Below are 23,201 nucleotides of genomic sequence, written 5' to 3' on the forward strand. Positions count from 1 at the left end.
GCTCACTTATGTATGAGTATTATATATTAGTATTATATATTAGTATGAGTAATATATATTAGTGAGTATTATATATTAGTATGAGTAATATATATTAGTATTATATATTAGTATGAGTAATATATATTAGTATGAGTATTATATATTAGTATGAGTATTATATATTAGTATGAGTAATATATATTAGTATGAGTATCATATATTAGTATGAGTATTATATATTATGAGTATTATATATTAGTATGAGTAATATATATTATGAGTAATATATATTAGTATGAGTATTATATATTAGTATGAGTATTATATATTAGTATGAGTAATATATATTATGAGTATTATATATTAGTATGAGTAATATATATTATGAGTATTATATATTAGTGTGAGTAATATATATATATTAGTATGAGTATTATACATTAGTATTAGTATTATATATTAGTATGAGTATTATATATTAGTATTATACATTAGTATTAGTATTATATATTAGTATGAGTATTATATATTAGTATGAGTAATATATATTATGAGTATTATATATTAGTATGAGTAATATATATATATTAGTATTAGTATTATATATTATATTAGTATAATATATTAGAATGAGTAATATATATTAGTATGAGTATTATATATTAGTATTATATATTATGTATTAGTATTATATATTAGTATTAGTATTATATATTAGTATTATATATTAGTATGAGTATTATATATTAGTGAGTAATATATATTAGTATGAGTATTATATATTAGTGAGTAATATATATTAGTATTATATATTAGTATAAGTATTAGTATAAGTATTATATATTAGTATTAGTAATATATATTATGAGTATTATATATTAGTATGAGTAATATATATATATTAGTATTATATATTAGTTGAGTAATATATATTAGAATATATATTAGTATGAGTAATATATATTAGTATTATATATTATGTATTAGTATTATATATTAGTATTAGTATTATATATTAGTATGAGTATTATATATTAGTATTATATATTATGTATTAGTATTATATATTAGTATTAGTATTATATATTAGTATGAGTATTATATATTAGTATGAGTATTATATATTAGTATTATATATTATGTATTAGTATTATATATTAGTATTAGTATTATATATTAGTATTATATATTAGTATGAGTATTATATATTAGTGAGTAATATATATTAGTATGAGTATTATATATTAGTGAGTAATATATATTAGTATTATATATTAGTATTAGTATTATATATTAGTATGAGTATTATATATTAGTATTAGTAATATATATTATGAGTATTATATATTAGTGAGTAATATATATTAGTATTATATATTAGTATTATATATTAGTATTATATATTAGTATCAGTATTATATATTAGTATTAGTATTATATATTAGTATGAGTAATATATATTAGTATGAGTAATATATTAGCATTATATATTAGTATGAGTATTATATATTAGTGAGTAATATATATTAGTATTAGTAATATATATTAGTATGAGTATTATATATTAGTGAGTAATATATATTAGTATTATATATTATGTATTATATATTATGTATTAGTATTATATATTAGTATTATATATTAGTATGAGTATTATATATTAGTATTATATATTATGTATTAGTATTATATATTAGTATTAGTAATTTATATTAGTATGAGTAATTTATATTAGTATGAGTAATATATATTAGTATTATATATTAGTATTAGTAATATATATTAGTATTATATATTAGTATGAGTATTATATATTAGTGAGTAATATATATTAGTATGAGTATTATATATTAGTGAGTAATATATATTAGTATTATATATTAGTATAAGTATTAGTATAAGTATTATATATTAGTATTAGTAATATATATTATGAGTATTATATATTAGTATGAGTAATATATATATATTAGTATTATATATTAGTTGAGTAATATATATTAGAATATATATTAGTATGAGTAATATATATTAGTATTATATATTATGTATTAGTATTATATATTAGTATTAGTATTATATATTAGTATGAGTATTATATATTAGTATTATATATTATGTATTAGTATTATATATTAGTATTAGTATTATATATTAGTATGAGTATTATATATTAGTATGAGTATTATATATTAGTGAGTAATATATATTAGTATTATATATTAGTATTAGTATTATATATTAGTATGAGTATTATATATTAGTATTAGTAATATATATTATGAGTATTATATATTAGTGAGTAATATATATTAGTATTATATATTAGTATTATATATTAGTATTATATATTAGTATCAGTATTATATATTAGTATTAGTATTATATATTAGTATGAGTAATATATATTAGTATGAGTAATATATTAGCATTATATATTAGTATGAGTATTATATATTAGTGAGTAATATATATTAGTATTAGTAATATATATTAGTATGAGTATTATATATTAGTGAGTAATATATATTAGTATTATATATTATGTATTATATATTATGTATTAGTATTATATATTAGTATTATATATTAGTATGAGTATTATATATTAGTATTATATATTATGTATTAGTATTATATATTAGTATTAGTAATTTATATTAGTATGAGTAATTTATATTAGTATGAGTAATATATATTAGTATTATATATTAGTATTAGTAATATATATTAGTATTATATATTAGTATGAGTATTATATATTAGTGAGTAATATATATTAGTATGAGTATTATATATTAGTATTATATATTAGTATTAGTAATATATATTAGTATGAGTAATATATATTAGTATTATATATTAGTATGATTATTATATATTAGTATGAGTAATATATATTAGTGAGTAATATATATTAGTATTATATATTAGTATTAGTATTATATATTAGTATGAGTATTATATATTAGTATTAGTAATATATATTAGTATGATTATTATATATTAGTATGAGTATTATATATTAGTATTAGTATTATATATTAGTATGATTATTATATATTAATGAGTAATATATATTAGTATGAGTATTATATATTAGTATAAGTAATATATATTATGAGTATTATATATTAGTGAGTAATATATATTAGTATTATATATTAGTATGAGTATTATATATTAGTATTATATATTAGTACGAGTATTATATATTAGTGAGTAATATATATTAGTATTATATATTAGTATTAGTATTATATATTAGTATGAGTAATATATATTAGCATTATATATTAGTATGAGTAATATATATATATATATTAGTATGAGTATTATATATTAGTATGAGTATTATGTATTAGTATTATATATTAGTATTAGTATTATATATTATGTATTGTATATTATGTATTAGTATTATATATTATGTATTAGTATTATATATTAGTATTATATATTATGTATTAGTATTATATATTATGTATTAGTATTATATATTAGTATTAGTATTATATATTAGTATTATGTATTAGTATTATATATTAGTATTAGTATTATGTATTAGTATTATGTATTAGTATTATATATTAGTATTATATATTAGTATGAGTATTATATATTAGTGAGTAATATATATTAGTATTATATATTAGTATAAGTATTAGTATAAGTATTATATATTAGTATGAGTATTATATATTAGTATTAGTAATATATATTATGAGTATTATATATTAGTATGAGTAATATATATATATTAGTATTATATATTAGTTGAGTAATATATATTAGAATATATATTAGTATGAGTAATATATATTAGTATGAGTATTATATATTAGTGAGTAATATATATTAGTATTATATATTAGTATTAGTATTATTAGTATGAATATTATATATTAGTATTAGTAATATATATTAGTATGAGTAGTATATATTAGTGAGTAATATATATTAGTATTATATATTAGTATTAGTAATATATATTAGTATGAGTATTATTTATTAGTGAGTAATATATATTAGTATTATATATTAGTATTAGTATTATATATTAGTATCAGTATTATATATTAGTATGAGTAATATATATTAGTATGAGTAATATATTAGCATTATATATTATTATGAGTATTATATATTAGTATTATATATTAGTATTAGTAATATATATTAGTATGAGTAATATATATTAGAATATATATTAGTATGAGTATTATATATTAGTGAGTAATATATATTAGTATTAGTATTATATATTAGTATGAGTATTATATATTAGTATTAGTATTATATATTACTATTAGTATTATATATTAGTATTAGTATTATATATTAGTATTATATATTATGTATTAGTATTATATATTATGTATTAGTATTATATATTAGTATTAATATTATATATTAGTATGAGTATTATATATTAGTATTATATATTAGTATGAGTAATATATATTAGAATATATATTAGTATGAGTAATATATATTAGTATGAGTATTATATATTAGTGAGTAATATATATTAGTATTATATATTAGTATTAGTATTATATATTAGTATGAGTATTATATATTAGTATTATATATTAGTATTAGTAATATATATTAGTATGAGTATTATATATTAGTGAGTAATATATATTAGTATTATATATTAGTATTATATATTAGTATTATATATTAGTATCAGTATTATATATTAGTATTAGTATTATATATTAGTATGAGTAATATATATTAGTATGAGTAATATATTAGCATTATATATTAGTATGAGTATTATATATTAGTGAGTAATATATATTAGTATGAGTATTATATATTAGTATTAGTAATATATATTAGTATGAGTATTATATATTAGTGAGTAATATATATTAGTATTATATATTATGTATTATATATTATGTATTAGTATTATATATTAGTATTATATATTAGTATGAGTATTATATATTAGTATTATATATTATGTATTAGTATTATATATTATGTATTAGTATTATATATTAGTATTAGTAATTTATATTAGTATGAGTAATTTATATTAGTATGAGTAATATATATTAGTATTATATATTAGTATGAGTAATATATATTAGTATGAGTAATATATATTAGTATGAGTATTATATATTAGTGATTAATATATATTAGTATTATATATTAGTATTAGTAATATATATTAGTATTATATATTAGTATGAGTATTATATATTAGTGAGTAATATATATTAGTATGAGTATTATATATTAGTATTATATATTAGTATTAGTAATATATATTAGTATGAGTAATATATATTAGTATTATATATTAGTATGATTATTATATATTAGTATGAGTAATATATATTAGTGAGTAATATATATTAGTATTATATATTAGTATGAGTATTATATATTAGTATTAGTATTATATATTAGTATGAGTATTATATATTAGTATTAGTATTATATATTAGTATGAGTATTATATATTAGTATGAGTATTATATATTAGTATGAGTATTATATATTAGTGAGTAATATATATTAGTATGAGTATTATATATTAGTATAAGTAATATATATTATGAGTATTATATATTAGTGAGTAATATATATTAGTATTATATATTAGTACGAGTATTATATATTAGTGAGTAATATATATTAGTATTATATATTAGTATTAGTATTATATATTAGCATGAGTAATATATATTAGCATTATATATTAGTATGAGTAATATATATATATATATATATATTAGTATGAGTATTATATATTAGTATTATATATTAGTATTATATATTATGTATTAGTATTATATATTATGTATTGTATATTATGTATTAGTATTATATATTAGTATTATATATTATGTATTAGTATTATATATTAGTATTATATATTATGTATTAGTATTATATATTAGTATTAGTATTATATATTAGTATTATGTATTAGTATTATATATTAGTATTAGTATTATATATTAGTATTAGTATTATGTATTAGTATTATATATTAGTATTATGTATTAGTATTATATATTAGTATTAGTATTATATATTAGTATGAGTATTATATATTATGTATGAGTATTATATATTATGTATTAGTATTATATATTAGTATTATATATTATGTATTAGTATTATATATTAGTATTAGTTTTATATATTAGTATGAGTATTATATATTATGTATGAGTATTTTATATTATGTATTAGTATTATATATTAGTATTATATATTATGTATTAGTATTATATATTAGTATTATATATTATGTATTATATATTAGTATGAGTATTATATATTAGTGTGAGTAATATATATTAGTATGAGTAATATATATTAGCATTATATATTAGTATGAGTATTATATATTAGTATGAGTAATATATATATTAGTATGAGTATTATATATTAGTATTATATATTATATTAGTATTATATATTAGTATTATATATTAGTATTAGTATTATATATTAGTATTATATATTATGTATTAGTATTATATATTAGTATTAGTATTATATATTATGTATTAGTATTATTATTATATATTAGTATTATATATTATGTATTAGTATTATATATTAGTATTAGTATTATATATTAGTATGAGTATTATATATTAGTATTATTTATTAGTATGAGTATTATATATATTAGTATTAGTATTATATATTATGTTTTTATCTGACTAAATATTTTTTTATTAAAGAATGATTTAATTTAATTAAGTTTATTTATTTAATATTATATAAATAAATAAACTTAATTCAAATGAAGGCTTTTTTATTGACGGTGACGTCATAAAACATTCAAAGCTTCAAATCAAAATAATAACTTGTTTTTGAATAAATTTAGAAACATCATCACACTTTTAAACAAATTAAATATAAATACTTGTAAATTATGGGTTCATTTACAAATAACGATATTTTCTTTCTTTTTTAAAATTGACTCAGAAAACAAAGAAACACAATCTATAAAATGACGTCTTTTTAATTATTAATTTAAGTATTTAACACTGAAACCATCAGAACTCTTTCTTCAGATACAAGAAGAACCTGAAGAGTCTTTACGTGGTTCACCCAACCAGCTTCATCCGGATCGTCTGGAACCTCTTCAAACCTCTCATCAGGTACGAGGTTCTCCGGTGCTAAAGGCTCTCTTTGACCATAAAGGTTCTCTCTGATGATATGGGTTCTTGCTGGTGCTAAAGGTTCTTTCTCTGACGTTAAAGGTTCTCTCCAACAACGCTAACGGTTCGTCATGTTTCTCCTCCAGTAAAAAGTTCGGGAAGAAGCTGACGTACGTGAACTACCTGACGGAACTCGGAGAACACCTGAACTACGAGCAGCTCGTCGTCCCTCCTGATGTGCTCAGGTACTCCTCTTCATCCAGGAGGGTTGGGTCTCGGCCGAGACCCGGGTCTAAAGGAGAACCGGTTCTAACGTAGTAAAACCCAGAGTATTGATGTGGTCCTGAGGTATCGGTTCTGCTATCGGTTCTTTTAGTCCCGGAGTGAGACGTCTTCGTCTCAAACCTCCTCTCTTTGTCTCCTCACAAAATAATCAAAAAGAACCGATAAGGAACCGAACCGATAAAAGAACCGTTAAGGAACCGTTAAGGAACCGATAAAAGAACCGTTAAGGAACCGAACCGATAAAAGAACCGTTAAGGAACCGTTAAGGAACCGATAAAAGAACCGTTAAGGAACCGAACCGATAAAAGAACCGTTAAGGAACCGAACCGATAAAAGAACCGTTAAGGAACCGAACCGATAAAAGAACCGTTAAGTAACCGATAAAAGAACCGTTAAGGAACCGAACCGATAAAAGAACCGTTAAGGAACCGAACCGATAAAAGAACCGTTAAGTAACCGATAAAAGAACCGTTAAGGAACCGAACCGATAAAAGAACCGTTAAGTAACCGATAAAAGAACCGTTAAGGAACCAAACCGATAAAAGAACCGTTGCGCTGAACTGAATGTTTCGGTTAATTTTTGGCTAAATCATAAACACTTAAGTAAAGTGATTTTTAATAAATTGAATTTGATAGAAGTGATGTCTTCATGGACCGTCGGAAAGGGGAGATTCAGACTGTGGTCGGAGAGTAAACCATGTTGTTGTTGTTGTTGTTGTTGTCTCTCTCAGACACGATGAAAAGCTGCGAGCGGCTCAGAAAGGAGGCCCCGCCCCCTCGGTGAAGACCCCCCCGCCCCGCCCCCCCCTCCCCACGCAGCAGTTTGGAGTCAGTCTGCAGTAGTGAGTTCACCGGACACTCAGTGAACGCCCCGCTGTGTAGATGTTTGTGTTTACGTTGACGTGTTTGTGTTTACGTTGACGTGTTTGTGTTTACGTTGACGTGTTTGTGTTTACGTTGACGTGTTTGTGTTTACGTTGACGTGTTTGTGTTTACGTGTTTGTCGAACAGCATCCGGGAGAAGAACCGGGAGGCGCCGATCCCGCCGGTGCTGCAGCAGACGGTGAGCTACCTGAGGGAGAAAGGTGCGTCTCATTAAATATTCATATCTTTATTTCATATTCTTTTAATGTCTTTCTTTTCTTTTTCAAACCTTTAAACTGAATAATACTCGTAGAACGTTCCGTAGTAACGATGTGGTTCCAGGTCTCCGGACTGAAGGGATCTTCAGGCGGTCGGCTCGAGTTCAGCTCATCAAGGACGTCCAGAGGCTCTATAACCTGGGTAAACGGGGTCTCCCTCCCTGAGTGGCAGGGGTCTGGATCGCTGCTCGTTGTGTTCCCGCTCAGGTGTGTTGATAAAGTGTGTGATGCCTTCAGGGAAACCGGTAAACTTTGACGACTACGGAGACGTCCACGTTCCTGCTGTGATCCTCAAGACGTTCCTCAGGGAGCTTCCAGAACCGCTGCTCACCTTCAGGCTCTACAGCCAGGTGCAGGACCTGCTCAGTGAGTGGGGGAGGGGCGGTGCTGATGTTGTTGTTGTTGTTGTTGTTGTTGTTGTTGATGACGACCTTGTGAGCCCTCCCTCGTCTCAGGCGTGGAGAGCAGTCTGAGGGTCAGCAGGTGTAAACACATGATGGAGGAGCTTCCTGAACACAACTTCATCATCGCCAAATTCCTGCTGAGTTTCCTTCATTTGGTACGAAGGATCAATCATCATGTGATCAATAATCATGTGATCAATAATCATGTGATCAATCATCATGTGATCAATAATCATGTGATCAATAATCATGTGATCAATAATCATGTGATCAATCATCATGTGTTCAATAATCATGTGATCAATAATCATGTGATCAATCATCATGTGATCAATCATCATGTGATCAATCATCATGTGATCAATAATCATGTGATCAATCATCATGTGATCAATCATCATGTGATCAATAATCATGTGTTCAATAATCATGTGATCAATCATCATGTGATCAATCATCATGTGATCAATAATCATGTGATCAATAATCATGTGATCAATCATCATGTGATCAATAATCATGTGATCAATAATCATGTGATCAATCATCATGTGATCAATAATCATGTGATCAATAATCATGTGATCAATAATCATGTGATCAATAATCATGTGATCAATAATCATGTGATCAATAATCATGTGATCAATCATCATGTGATCAATAATCATGTGATCAATCATCATGTGATCAATAATCATAAACATGTGATCAATAATCATGTGATCAATAATCATGTGATCAATCATCATGTGATCAATAATCATAAACATGTGATCAATAATCATGTGATCAATAAACATGTGATCAATAATCATGTGATCAATAATCATGTGATCAATCATCATGTGATCAATAATCATGTGATCAATAATCATGTGATCAATAATCATGTGATCAATAATCATGTGATCAATAATCATGTGATCAATCATCATGTGATCAATAATCATGTGATCAATAATCATGTGTTCAATAATCATGTGATCAATAATCATGTGATCAATCATCATGTGATCAATCATCATGTGATCAATAATCATGTGATCAATAATCATGTGATCAATAAACATGTGATCAATAATCATGTGATCAATAATCATGTGATCAATAATCATGTGATCAATAATCATGTGATCAATCATCATGTGATCAATCATCATGTGATCAATAATCATGTGATCAATAATCATGTGATCAATCATCATGTGATCAATAATCATGTGTTCAATCATAATGTGATCAATAATCATGTGATCAATAATCATGTGATCAATAATCATGTGATCAATAATCATAATCATGTGATCAATAATCATGTGATCAATCATCATGTGATCAATAATCATGTGATCAATCATCATGTGATCAATAATCATGTATTGATCCTGGTCCTGGTCCCTCCAGGTGTCCCAGCACAGTCTGGTGAACCGGATGAGCCCCTCTAACTTGGCCTGTGTGTTCGGGGTCAATCTGGTTCGGTCTCAACGTGGTTCGGTCTCTCTGGCGGAGCTGAACCCGATCCACCTGTTCACCGAGATCCTCGTGGAGCACTTCCACACCGTGTTCGGGTCCCGCTGCACACCTGCACAGGGCACCCCCTGAACCTGTAGACCACCACCACACACACCTGCACAGGGCACCCCCTGAACCTGTAGACCACCACCACACACACCTGCACAGGTCACCCCCTGAACCTGTAGACCACCACCACACACACCTGCACAGGTCACCCCCTGAACCTGTAGACCACCACCACACACACCTGCACAGGTCACCCCCTGAACCTGTAGACCACCACCACACACACCTGCACAGGTCACCCCCTGAACCTGTAGACCACCACCACACACACCTGCACAGGGCACCCCCTGAACCTGTAGACCACCACCACACACACCTGCACAGGTCACCCCCTGAACCTGTAGACCACCACCACACACACCTGCACAGGTCACCCCCTGAACCTGTAGACCACCACCACACATACCTGCACAGGTCACCCCCTGAACCTGTAGACCACCACCACACACACCTGCACAGGGCACCCCCTGAACCTGTAGACCACCACCACACACACCTGCACAGGGCACCCCCTGAACCTGTAGACCACCACCACACACACCTGCACAGGTCACCCCCTGAACCTGTAGACCACCACCACACACACCTGCACAGGGCACCCCCTGAACCTGTAGACCACCACCACACACACCTGCACAGGGCACCCCCTGAACCTGTAGACCACCACCACACACACCTGCACAGGTCACCCCCTGAACCTGTAGACCACCACCACACACACCTGCACAGGTCACCCCCTGAACCTGTAGACCACCACCACACACACCTGCACAGGTCACCCCCTGAACCTGTAGACCACCACCACACACACCTGCACAGGGCACCCCCTGAACCTGTAGACCACCACCACACACACCTGCACAGGGCACCCCCTGAACCTGTAGACCACCACCACACACACCTGCACAGGTCACCCCCTGAACCTGTAGTATATATGTATGTGTGTGTGTGTGTGTGTGTGTGTGTGTGTGTGTGTGTGTGTGTGTATATATATATATATATATATATATATATATATATATATATATATATATATAAATAAAGAGAGAGAGAGAGGCCCCGGGGAAGATGTGTGTATAATAAAAAACAATTTAAAAGATGAAAAATGTTAAATATAAAAAGTCCTTTTGGTGATTAAACTTTATAATTCTTCATTTTAATATTTATAATTCTTTAACATTATATTTATAATTCTTTAACATTATTATATTTATAATTATTAACATTATATTTATAATTCTTTAACATTATATTTATAATTCTTTATTAACATTATTATATTTATAATTATTTATTAACATTATATTTATAATTATTTATTGACATATTTATAATTCTTTAATAACATTATATTTATAATTCTTTAACATTATTATATTTATAATTCTTTAACATTATTATATTTATAATTATTTAACATTATATTTATAATTCTTTATTAACATTATTATATTTATAATTATTTAACATTATATTTATAATTCTTTATTAACATTATTATATTTATAATTCTTTATTAACATTATTATATTTATAATTATTTAACATTGTATTTATAATTCTTTATTAACATTATTATATTTATAATTCTTTATTAACATTATTATATTTATAATTATTTAACATTATATTTATAATTCTTTTACATTATTATATTTATAATTATTTATTAACATTATTATATTTATAATTATTTAACATTATATTTATAATTATTTATTAACATTATTATATTTATAATTATTTATTAACATTATTATATTTATAATTATTTAACATTATATTTATAATTCTTTTACATTATTATATTTATAATTATTTATTAACATTATTATATTTATAATTATTTAACATTATATTTATAATTCTTTATTAACATTATTATATTTATAATTATTTATTAACATTATTATATTTATAATTATTTATTAACATTATTATATTTATAATTCTTTAACATTATATTTATAATTCTTTAACATTATTATATTTATAATTATTAACATTATATTTATAATTCTTTAACATTATATTTATAATTCTTTAACATTATATTTATAATTCTTTAACATTATTATATTTATAATTCTTTATTAACATTATTATATTTATAATTATTAACATTATATTTATAATTCTTTAACATTATATTTATAATTCTTTAACATTATTATATTTATAATTCTTTATTAACATTATTATATTTATAATTCTTTAACATATTTATAATTATTTATTAACATTATTATATTTATAATTATTTAACATTATTATATTTATAATTCTTTAACATTATTATATTTATAATTATTTATTAACATTATATTCATAATTATTTAACATTATTATATTTATAATTCTTTATTAACATTATGACACATTCAGGTGAAATCAGACACGTGGAACCTTTGTGTTCTTAATGAGTTTATTATGTTTTTCCGTAAGAACGTGGTACAAAAGGACTACTCGTTACTCATCACCGACCTTTAATCGTAAAGAAAAACTACATTGGCATATTAAGACAACACTTCCTATACACTACCACCGCCCTCGAGACGCCTCCAGGTGGAACCAGAGAAAAGGTTCTGCGTTCTCTTGATAAAAGAATATAAAAATGTTCCTTCTTTTCATTTGTCCGATGTGTCGTGTATTAAAATAGATTTTTAAGCACTGCACAGTTTCTCCCGGAGAAGAGTTCTAGAAACAGATGAGGAGGTTCTGGGGACGGCTGCGTTCCCGTTTTAGGGTTCTGAAGCGCTGATATGGTTCCGTGTGGTTCGATATGCATCGCGTGGTACATTCTGCTGAGAGATCTTCTCTGATCATGATTTATTCTTTTTAAAAGGCAAGTTAGGCTCATTGTTATTAATGCTTCTGTGGTTCTCCGAGCCGGAGAACCGACGAGGAACCTTCACCCTCAGTTTCATCCTGCAGGAGTTCTACGGCACGAATGTGTGGAAGATCCAGTTGGTCGAGAAGAAGCAACGTTGGCCAAATGTTCACGACGTTATTGAGGGATTAAGTCGTTATTAAGAGATTAAGTTGTTATAGAGATTAAGTCGTTATTGAGAGATTAAGTTATACAGATTAAGTCGTTATTGAGGGATTAAGTTGTTATACAGATTAAGTCGTTATTGAGGGATTAAGTTGTTATTGAGGGATTAAGTCGTTATTAAGAGATTAAGTCGTTATTAAGAGATTAAGTCGTTATTGAGAGATTAAGTCGTTATAGAGGGATTAAGTCGTTATTGAGGGATTAAGTCGTTATTGAGGGATTAAGTCGTTATTGAGGGATTAAGTCGTTATTGAGAGATTAAGTCGTTATTGAGGGATTAAGTCGTTATTGAGGGATTAAGTCGTTATTAAGAGATTAAGTCATTATTGAGGGATTAAGTTGTTATTGAGGGAGAGATTAAGTCGTTATTGAGAGATTAAGTCATTAAAGTCGTTATTTTGGATACTGTGTAGTTTGAGATTCTAAATTGATATTTTGAGAATTTAAGTGTTTTTGTGCTAATATTTAGTCTCCTTTTACTTCTTTGCATAATTTGAGCTCCAACGACTTGAAATCTTTTGGTTTAAAGTGAACGAGTCTGGAGGCGCCGTCTGAAACGAGACCACCTCGTCTGAAACGAGACCACCTCGTCTGAAACGAGACCACCTCGCCTGAAACGAGACCGCCTGAAACAAGACCACCTCGTCTGAAACGAGACCACCTCGTCTGAAACGAGACCACCTCGCCTGAAACGAGACCGTCTGAAACGAGACCACCTCGTCTGAAACGAGACCACCTCGTCTGAAACGAGACCACCTCGCCTGAAACGAGACCGCCTGAAACAAGACCACCTCGTCTGAAACGAGACCGTCTGAAACGAGACCACCTCGCCTGAAACGAGACCGCCTGAAACGAGACCACCTCGCCTGAAACGAGACCGCCTGAAACAAGACCACCTCGTCTGAAACGAGACCACCTCGTCTGAAACGAGACCGCCTGAAACGAGACCACCTCGCCTGAAACGAGACCGCCTGAAACAAGACCACCTCGTCTGAAACGAGACCGCCTGAAACGAGACCGCCTGAAACGAGACCACCTCGCCTGAAACGAGACCGCCTGAAACAAGACCACCTCGTCTGAAACGAGACCGTCTGAAACGAGACCACCTCGCCTGAAACGAGACCGCCTGAAACGAGACCACCTCGCCTGAAACGAGACTGCCTGAAACAAGACCACCTCGTCTGAAACGAGACCACCTCGTCTGAAACGAGACCGCCTGAAACGAGACCACCTCGCCTGAAACGAGACCGCCTGAAACAAGACCACCTCGTCTGAAACGAGACCGCCTGAAACGAGACCGCCTGAAACGAGACCACCTCGCCTGAAACGAGACCGCCTGAAACAAGACCACCTCGTCTGAAACGAGACCGTCTGAAACGAGACCACCTCGCCTGAAACGAGACCGCCTGAAACGAGACCACCTCGCCTGAAACGAGACCGCCTGAAACAAGACCACCTCGTCTGAAACGAGACCACCTCGTCTGAAACGAGACCGCCTGAAACGAGACCACCTCGCCTGAAACGAGACCGCCTGAAACAAGACCACCTCGTCTGAAACGAGACCGCCTGAAACGAGACCGCCTGAAACGAGACCACCTCGCCTGAAACGAGACCGCCTGAAACGAGACCTCCTCGTCTGAAACGAGACCTCCTCGTCTGAAACGAGACCGCCTCTTATTAAACTGCAGTAAATTCAGTGGTGGATATTTAAAATATTTAAATATGATTAAAGTAAATTGGCCCTCGGGAGCATTACGATATTTATTTATTTCCATTTAATTATTTCACGTTGTGTCGTAGAATCTGAACATTGTCGTCGATCTAATTTTAACTACTTTATTTATTGTTATTTCTATAAAATACGTGTTTATAGATGTCGCTACATCATGAAGTTATTTCCCTCTGAATTATACTTATAATTAAACCTTTTTATTTTAATAGTTCAGGAACTTGTTTCTCGTTTATTGTGAAATAAAAATTATTCTTTTAGAAAAAAAAATATTTTAATGTTTTTATGTCTTCATTTTAGGCGAGAAGCTCCAGATTTAATATATTTAATAAATTCATTTGTAATTTGAGAAGAAATGTTATCAAAACCTTCATCTGCAGACATCAACTTCAGTGTTCTGGTAAAGTATATGTATATACAAGTATACATATATATATATACTTATACATACTTATACTTATATGTGCATCTGGCTCAGAGTGACAGCGGGAACAGAAATGAACGTTTTCATCAGATTTCTGCATTTAAAGTATTTTCTGAACATTAATTTCTTTTCCAGCTTCTTAAATGTGAACAAAGACTTTTTTCTAGTTTATATTAATAAAAAAAGAGTATTGAATTAGTTCTGATGAAGAAGTTAAAGAAGTTAGTCATGATGTTGCTCGTCTGAACTCAACCTAAACAACAACAACAACAACAACAAGTGGTTGAAGTCGTGTTTCCTCCGTATTGCTCGTTTATGCTTCAGAATCTAAACGACTTCCCGTTTCTTTCTCGTTCTGTGAAACTTTTGTTCGTGTTTGTGCATCGAATGGATAAAAAAGACTGAAACTACTGCGTTCACCTGGAAGCTGACGAGGAAGACGAGGTCGTCTTCGTCCTCCGCGGAACGTTCATGAAACACGGGAAATATGAAACCGGCAGGAAGAGGAAGAAAATAAAAAAGATCCCAGTACAAAAACAAAGAAAAAGGTTTTTGGCATATTTTCTATACTGGTTTAAAGGGGAGGGTGATCACATCGACTGGGACGCGTTCGAGTGCAGCTGGGAACAAAGAGCTCTCTATTGACCCGTTGGCTTCTGCTGCGGCAACACGTGTCCGTCATCGCTCTGATTCTCTTAAAGGAGAAGCGCGTTCTTAGAACATCTCTAGTCGGTTCCTCTGAACGAGACTTTAAAGGAACCTTTTAACATGTTTCCTGATTCTCAGCTCTTGATATTTTTAGTGATAACAAAGAAAACACCAGTTTATCATTATTATATGATATGTTATATTTTCATGTTTCTACGCCGGGCATTGTGGGTAAAAATGTTTTTAACACATAAAATACAGAACCTTTATTTGTGGTTTTGTTCTGGTTTGTGTTGCCGTGGAACAGAAAACCAACAGGTGAATATTCAGAGACTCACCTGTTTCAGATGTGACTTCAGTAAAAAAACAGAACCTGCAATAATGATGATAATAATAATAATAATAATAATACGACATCTGTACAATGATCCCCTTGAATACTCCAAACGTACATTTATCAACAGGCATCAGCATGAAAATACTAAAATCTCCACTAGAAACGCTAATTTCTGTAGTTTTATCTTAAATACTTTTTTCTTTGACTTTAACTCTATTAATACTGAAAAAAAGTTATTCTCTGCTTTTGTTTGAAGGCTCGTATGCGTTCACATACACGATGAAACGTTTCCTGAATTATTATGGCAAAAAACATTGTTCATAGGAGAATGAGAAGGAACGTCTACTCCGATATATCAGTCCACCGCTAGCGCCACCGCTAGCGCCACCGCTAGCACCACCGCTAGCACCACCGCTAGTGCCACCGCTAGCACCACCGCTAGTGCCACCGCTAGCACCACCGCTACGTTCTTTCTCGCTATTCGCAGAACAAGAATCAGACCTGTGTCTAAAAAAGGGAAATATCTTTTGGACCGCCCACAGGAACTCCTGTCGTGTTCCCGCGGCAGCAGCACTGTAATCTAACGTTTTGTAATAAATACATTAAGGCCAAGAACATTAATAAATAGAAAAGAACATAAAAAAAGAAATCTCGTAAGCACTGTAGGTGTTGGGTTTTAAAAAATACTTGAATGGAGTGAAGACGCTCTTTTTCTCTCAGTTTCTTTTGTGGCTTTTTTTCAGCTCCTCGGAGAAAAAGATGGTTAGATATTATTCAGACAAAAAGAAATCATCAGCATTCGCGTAAAAAGGCCGCGGCTAGTTGTTGACGTCGTCCTGGCTGTGGGCGTGGCTCTTCTGCGGCAGGGGCGTGGCCGAGGGGCCCGGGGCGGGGGCGGCGGCGGGGGCTGTGGTGGGGGCGACTGGGGCGGCGCTGGTGGGTTTGATCCAGGACTGGGAGAGCAGGGAGGCGGCGGCGATGGTGGCGGTGGTCGTCATGGTGACCTGGATCAGCTGGTCGCGTTGGATCAACCGGACGAGAGCTTTGAGGCGCTCCAGTGACGCCTGAGTGTCTCTCTGCTGCCCCAGCAGGCGCTCCCTCAGGTCCATGCAGTGCTGCAGACACACGGGGCACGGCAGCACATTTAAAGTAGAACGCTACATGAAATGCATTTAAACTCTTTACGTTAGCTCATAATGTAGCTGCTACTTTAGCTGCTACAGTAGCTCCTACTTTAGCTGTTACATTAGCTCCTACTTTAGCTGTTACATTAGCTCCTACTTTAGCTGCTACAGTAGCTCCTACTTTAGCTGTTACATTAGCTCCTACTTTAGCTGCTACAGTAGCTCCTACTTTAGCTGTTACAATAGCTCATACTTTAGCTGTTACATTAGCTCCTACTTTAGCTTCTACATGAGCTCCTACTTTAGCTTCTACATTAGCTCCTACTTTAGCTGTTACATTAGCTCCTACTTTAGCTGCTACAGTAGCTCCTACTTTAGCTGTTACATTAGCTCCTACTTTAGCTGCTACAGTAGCTCCTACTTTAGCTGTTACATTAGCTCATACTTTAGCTGTTACATTAGCTCCTACTTTAGCTTCTACATGAGCTCCTACTTTAGCTGTTACATTAGCTCCTACTTTAGCTTCTACATGAGCTCCTACTTTAGCTGTTACAGTAGCTCCTACTTTAGCAGATACATTAGCTCCTACTTTAGCTGTTACAGTAGCTCCTACTTTAGCTGTTACATTAGCTCCTACTTTAGCTGCTACAGTAGCTCCTACTTTAGCTGTTACAGTAGCTCCTACTTTAGCAGATCCTTTAGCTGCTACAGTAGCTCCTACTTTAGCAGATACATTAGCTCCTACTTTAGCTATACAGTAGCTCCTACTTTAGCTGTTACGTTAGCTCCTTTAGCTCCTACTTTAGCTGTTACGTTAGCTCCTACTTTAGCTGTTACGTTAGCTCCTACTTTAGCAGATACATTAGCTCCTACTTTAGCTGTTACATTAGCTCCTACTTTAGCTGTTACGTTAGCTCCTACTTTAGCTGCTACAGCAGCTCCTACTTTAGCTGCTACATTAGCTCATACTTTAGCTGCTACATTAGCTCATACTTTAGCTGTTACGTTAGCTCCTACTTTAGCTGCTACAGTAGCTCCTACTTTAGCTGTTACATTAGCTCCTACTTTAGCTTCTACATTAGCTCCTACTTTAGCAGATACATTAGCTCCTACTTTAGCTGTTACATTAGCTCCTACTTTAGCTGTTACGTTAGCTCCTACTTTAGCTGCTACAGTAGCTCCTACTTTAGCTGTTACGTTAGCTCCTACTTTAGCTGCTACAGTAGCTCCTACTTTAGCTGTTACGTTAGCTCCTACTTTAGCTGCTACAGTAGCTCCTACTTTAGCTGCTACATTAGCTCCTACTTTAGCTGTTACAGTAGCTCCTACTTTAGCTGCTGCATTAGCTCCTACTTTAGCTGTTACGTTAGCTCCTACTTTAGCTGCTACATTAGCTGTCTTTTTTTAATTTGATATGAGAGGTGAATCAGAGAGGATGAGAAGCAGCAAACGCTCCAGAACGTAAAACTATCAGGTACGATGCACCTGTCTGGTGTGCAGGTGGAGAAATGAAGCGCTCCCCTCACATGAACCTTAGAAACACGGCGTCTTTACTTTGAGCGTGTCGTTCAGCTTCTCGTCTTGTTCCTCCAGGTGAGCGCACTCTTTCTTCAGCTCCACGTTTCGTCTCAGCAGCCGGCGCTTCTCTTCCTGCCGCACTGCTCACACACACACACACACACACACACACACTTCATTAGTACAGCTTTGAAACCACTCACACACACACTCGTAGAAACTCTTCTTACCTGTCTTGTGTGTGACGTAGGACTGAACGAAGTTCTGAGGCCACGACATGTTTTCTTTATTCAAGACCTGGAGATCAGAAACAAAAGTCATTTATTGATATATTAAAACAAAGATAAACAACAGAAACACAGATTCAATGTATACATATATATATATATATATATATATATATATATATATATGTATATATATATATATATATATATATATATAAAATATATATAAATATATATATTTTTTTTAATATATATCTTTTTTATATATATATATATATACACACTGTATATATATTTGATATACATATATATACATATCTAAATATGAAGTGAGCTTCATATCAGACATGCAGTGTGGTTCTGGGGCTCAGACCTTCTTCTGGCACTTGGGGCAGTACCAGGGTCCTCGGGGGGGCGTCTTGAGAGGCGGGTGGAGGCAGTCTGGGTGGAAGGCTCTGGGGCAGTTGTGGCAGGGCTGCAGCTCCCCGTCCTCCTTGCAGACGGCACAGTGGTCGTCATGCTCCACGTCCTCCTGCCAGACGGGCACGTTAACATCACACTCTTTAATAACGCGTTCAACTCTCAAAGTGAAAGATCAATAAGTTGATGAAGCAGCGAAATGACAAGTTATGAATCATCTTTTCACTGAAGTCTTTCATGAGTTGAGACTCTTTATTCTTCTTATTTTATCTTATTCTTCATTTATTGGTTTTAATGTTTTTATTATCTTTATTTATACTTTAGTTTTATTGGTCAACTTTTGGTATTAATTATAATTTTATTTAATTCCTAAATAAATATATAATTTATCTTTTTTGGTCAATTTTATTTATATATATATATATATATAAATATATATATATATATATATATATATAAATAAATATATAATCTATCTTTTTTGGTCAACTGTTGGTCTTAATAATTATTTATTTATTTGTAAATATGTTAATTTGCATCTCTAAATAATTTCTTACTGGTTGGCTGCTGATCTTATTTCATTTAATTTTGGTTTTGTTCACTTTTGTCTAATGTTTCCACTTGTAATGAAATGTGCTGAATACATATAAATAAAGCTTCTACTTATGGTTATAAGGTTATAATAAGGTTATAATTAATATTAATCAACCTTTAAAAGATACTTTAAAAACAAATAAAGGTTCTGTTGATCGTCTTCAAACTACGACGACGTATCAGAACTATTTTAGGAAAATATTTAATCTGTGAGAAACTCTGTCGAATCAAACGCTCTGTTTAGAGACCAGTGATGTCCCTCACACACACACACACACACACACACACACCGGTGAGAGGTCATGTGACCTACCTTCCAGCAGAAATCCTCAGAGTCTAGCATGTGAATGGGAGCAGAGCAGAGGAGGTTAGTGGCAGAGACACACAGGTGAGGCGAAGCCATGCAGCACAGCCCGTTAGCTTAGCTTAGCATAAACACTGGAGGTGGAGGGAAACGCCTCAACGTGTTTGTAACGTATAGTTTGCTTTGGGTTCTGTTTAATGAGCTAAACCAAGATATAAAAGTGTATATTCACATATATTTATACATGAAACATTAGAGGCGTTGGTCGTTTGAGTGTTTCAAAGTGTGTATTTATATTTATATTTGTAGTCCTGGCAACAGGGACGCTGGCGAAACTTAACACCGCTCCGCCTAGGACGGTTTTTATTTGTTTTTTTTCTACCTTTTTTACAATTTAACATTCATTTAAATTATTTAAAATTGTATTTAACAGTGTAGCCATTCTTCTGACTTAATTATTCTGCAAATCTTTGATTATTTTTTATTTTGTGATTGCCGTTGGCTCCTGCTCTCATTCCGGCTGACCGACAGTCTCTTGCTGGCTGGTTGACGGTCTCTTGCTGGCTGGCCGACAGTCTCTTGCTGGCTGGTTGACGGTCTCTTGCTGGCTGGCCGACGGTCTCTTGCTGGCTGGCCGACAGTCTCTTGCTGGCTGGTTGACGGTCTCTTGCTGGCTGGTTGACGGTCTCTTGCTGGCTGGCCGACGGTCTCTTGCTGGCTGGCCGACAGTCTCTTGCTGGCTGGTTGACGGTCTCTTGCTGGCTGGTTGACGGTCTCTTGCTGGCTGGCCGACAGTCTCTTGCTGGCTGGCCGACGGTCTCTTGCTGGCTGGCCGACAGTCTCTTGCTGGCTGGTTGACGGTCTCTTGCTGGCTGGTTGACGGTCTCTTGCTGGCTGGCCGACGGTCTCTTGCTGGCTGGCCGACAGTCTCTTGCTGGCTGGTTGACGGTCTCTTGCTGGCTGGTTGACGGTCTCTTGCTGGCTGGCCGACGGTCTCTTGCTGGCTGGCCGACGGTCTCTTGCTGGCTGGCCGACAGTCTCTTGCTGGCTGGTTGACGGTCTCTTGCTGGCTGGTTGACGGTCTCTTGCTGGCTGGTTGACAGTCTCTTGCTGGCTGGTTGACGGTCTCTTGCTGGCTGGTTGACAGTCTCTTGCTGGCTGGTTGACGGTCTCTTGCTGGCTGGTTGACGGTCTCTTGCTGGCTGGTCGACAGTCTCTTGCTAGCCGTCGGCTGCCAACAAGCCGGCCGACTCCCTGCTCCGTGCTGTTGCTCTGAGGCTGGTCGCCTCTCAGCGGTCCTGGTGCTCCGGTGGTCCGGTCCGTGGTTGCGATTGCGTCCTCCTCGTCTGACGTGGTTCTGCAGTGTTCCACCTCGCAGCTCCTCGGGCTCAACGGCTTCTCTGCTCCTCCGTTGGTCTCGGCCATCGGGGCGCTCGGACTCCTCCGTCGGCCCCGTTGCGTAGAGCCTCCCGCGGAGGGTTTGTTTGCCCCTGATCGCTCCACGCTTTCCATCCCCTCCCTCTGGTCGGCCGAGCGCATCGCTGCAGCTCGTCATCACAACAACAGTCTCCAAGAGCGAGATGGTGGCAACGAAATGAGGAACTGTTACAGCTCCCCCAGCACCCTCTACTCTTCCTGCTGACTCCACCCCCCAAAACCAGACTGGTACACCTTTTATTACCTCCAAGATGTCGTCCTTTTATGCAGTTCTTTGGTTCCCCTATTTTAGTTTGTCTGTTCTGCTTTATTTTGTATTTGTATTGTTCTATTCCTCTATTGTGTTCATTGCCTCTATGGCATTGTCTCCTTTGCTTCATGTATTTCTGAAATGTTGCTTCTATGTAGAGCACTTTGTAAACCCTGTTTTTAAAGGTGCTATATACATAAAGTTATTATTATTATTATTATTATATTCATATATATTTATGTATATTTACATGAAACATTGGTGTCGTTTCAGTGTTTTTTACCTCGAGCCGACAGGAAGAGCGAGCTGTTCAGGTAGTGAGACGCCAGACGTTTACGCTGCAGAACCAGAAGAAGAAGAAGAGTCACAACGTGCACTGAAGAAGAGGATGATGATGATGATGATGATGATGATGATGATGACGAGGGGGGTTCTGACCTCCGGTTCAAACAGGCCGCTGTACGCCGGGTTCGCTGTGCTCCGCCTCTTCCTCTCTTGTCTCTTCGTCTGGATTTCTGTTCAGGAACAGAAACACAGTCTTAATCTTTTCTTTTGAACGGATGAGAGGCGTTAAAGGTGAGGAGCT

General features: G+C 32.5%; 3 protein-coding genes across 19 annotated transcripts in view; 1 reads left to right on the forward strand and 2 right to left on the reverse strand.

Annotated features, from left to right (window-relative positions):
• LOC117726171 (rho GTPase-activating protein 8-like) overlaps window positions 1-10,648 on the forward strand; it is a 13,360-nt gene extending 2,712 nt beyond the window's left edge. The window contains exons 6-13 of one of the 3 annotated variants that reach the window (XM_034526286.1): window positions 7,047-7,133; window positions 7,280-7,378; window positions 8,150-8,260; window positions 8,430-8,503; window positions 8,625-8,702; window positions 8,798-8,926; window positions 9,016-9,119; window positions 10,372-10,648. In XM_034526286.1, coding sequence (XP_034382177.1) covers window positions 7,047-7,133; window positions 7,280-7,378; window positions 8,150-8,260; window positions 8,430-8,503; window positions 8,625-8,702; window positions 8,798-8,926; window positions 9,016-9,119; window positions 10,372-10,569 — 880 coding nt within the window. In that variant the 3' untranslated portion in view covers window positions 10,570-10,648. Of the gene's footprint in view, window positions 1-7,032; window positions 7,134-7,279; window positions 7,379-8,149; window positions 8,261-8,429; window positions 8,504-8,624; window positions 8,703-8,797; window positions 8,927-9,015; window positions 9,120-10,371 lie in introns of all 3 variants that reach the window. The other 2 variants (XM_034526288.1, XM_034526287.1) reach the window with 2 other exon arrangements.
• Window positions 10,649-13,017: 2,369 nt separating this feature from the next.
• Window positions 13,018-15,408, reverse strand: LOC117726398. The gene is made up of 2 exons (XM_034526661.1): window positions 15,045-15,408; window positions 13,018-14,729 (listed from the first exon to the last, which is right to left on the reverse strand). The coding sequence occupies exons 1-2, from the start codon at window positions 15,376-15,378 to the stop codon at window positions 14,080-14,082; spliced, it is 984 nt and encodes a 327-aa protein (XP_034382552.1). The 5' UTR covers window positions 15,379-15,408; the 3' UTR covers window positions 13,018-14,079.
• phf21b (PHD finger protein 21B) overlaps window positions 13,018-23,201 on the reverse strand; it is a 50,683-nt gene continuing 40,499 nt past the window's right edge. For 3 of the 15 annotated variants that reach the window (XM_034526659.1, XM_034526645.1, XM_034526660.1), the window contains exons 9-16: window positions 23,054-23,130; window positions 22,899-22,953; window positions 20,938-20,960; window positions 19,984-20,142; window positions 19,614-19,680; window positions 19,420-19,523; window positions 14,780-17,856; window positions 13,018-14,744 (exon numbers count right to left, since the gene is read on the reverse strand). In XM_034526659.1, coding sequence (XP_034382550.1) covers window positions 17,560-17,856; window positions 19,420-19,523; window positions 19,614-19,680; window positions 19,984-20,142; window positions 20,938-20,960; window positions 22,899-22,953; window positions 23,054-23,130 — 782 coding nt within the window. In that variant the 3' untranslated portion in view covers window positions 13,018-14,744; window positions 14,780-17,559. The remainder of the gene's footprint in view (window positions 14,745-14,779; window positions 17,857-19,419; window positions 19,524-19,613; window positions 19,681-19,983; window positions 20,143-20,937; window positions 20,961-22,898; window positions 22,954-23,053; window positions 23,131-23,201) is intronic. The other 12 variants (XM_034526653.1, XM_034526657.1, XM_034526656.1 and 9 more) reach the window with 12 other exon arrangements.

This window comes from Cyclopterus lumpus, chromosome 23, assembly GCF_009769545.1.
Source record: "Cyclopterus lumpus isolate fCycLum1 chromosome 23, fCycLum1.pri, whole genome shotgun sequence".
NCBI classification, from domain to species: Eukaryota; Metazoa; Chordata; class Actinopteri; order Perciformes; family Cyclopteridae; genus Cyclopterus; species Cyclopterus lumpus.

Bases quoted from the DNA above. Each gene is read 5' to 3' on its own strand.
- LOC117726398 (XM_034526661.1), bottom strand. From the start codon at position 15,378: ATGGAAATAAATAAATATCGTAATGCTCCCGAGGGCCAATTTACTTTA. The intron at 14,730-15,044 runs GCGGTCTCGTTT...GTCTCGTTTCAG, and splicing joins ACGAGGTGGTCTTGTTTCAG to GCGGTCTCGTTTCAGGCGAG.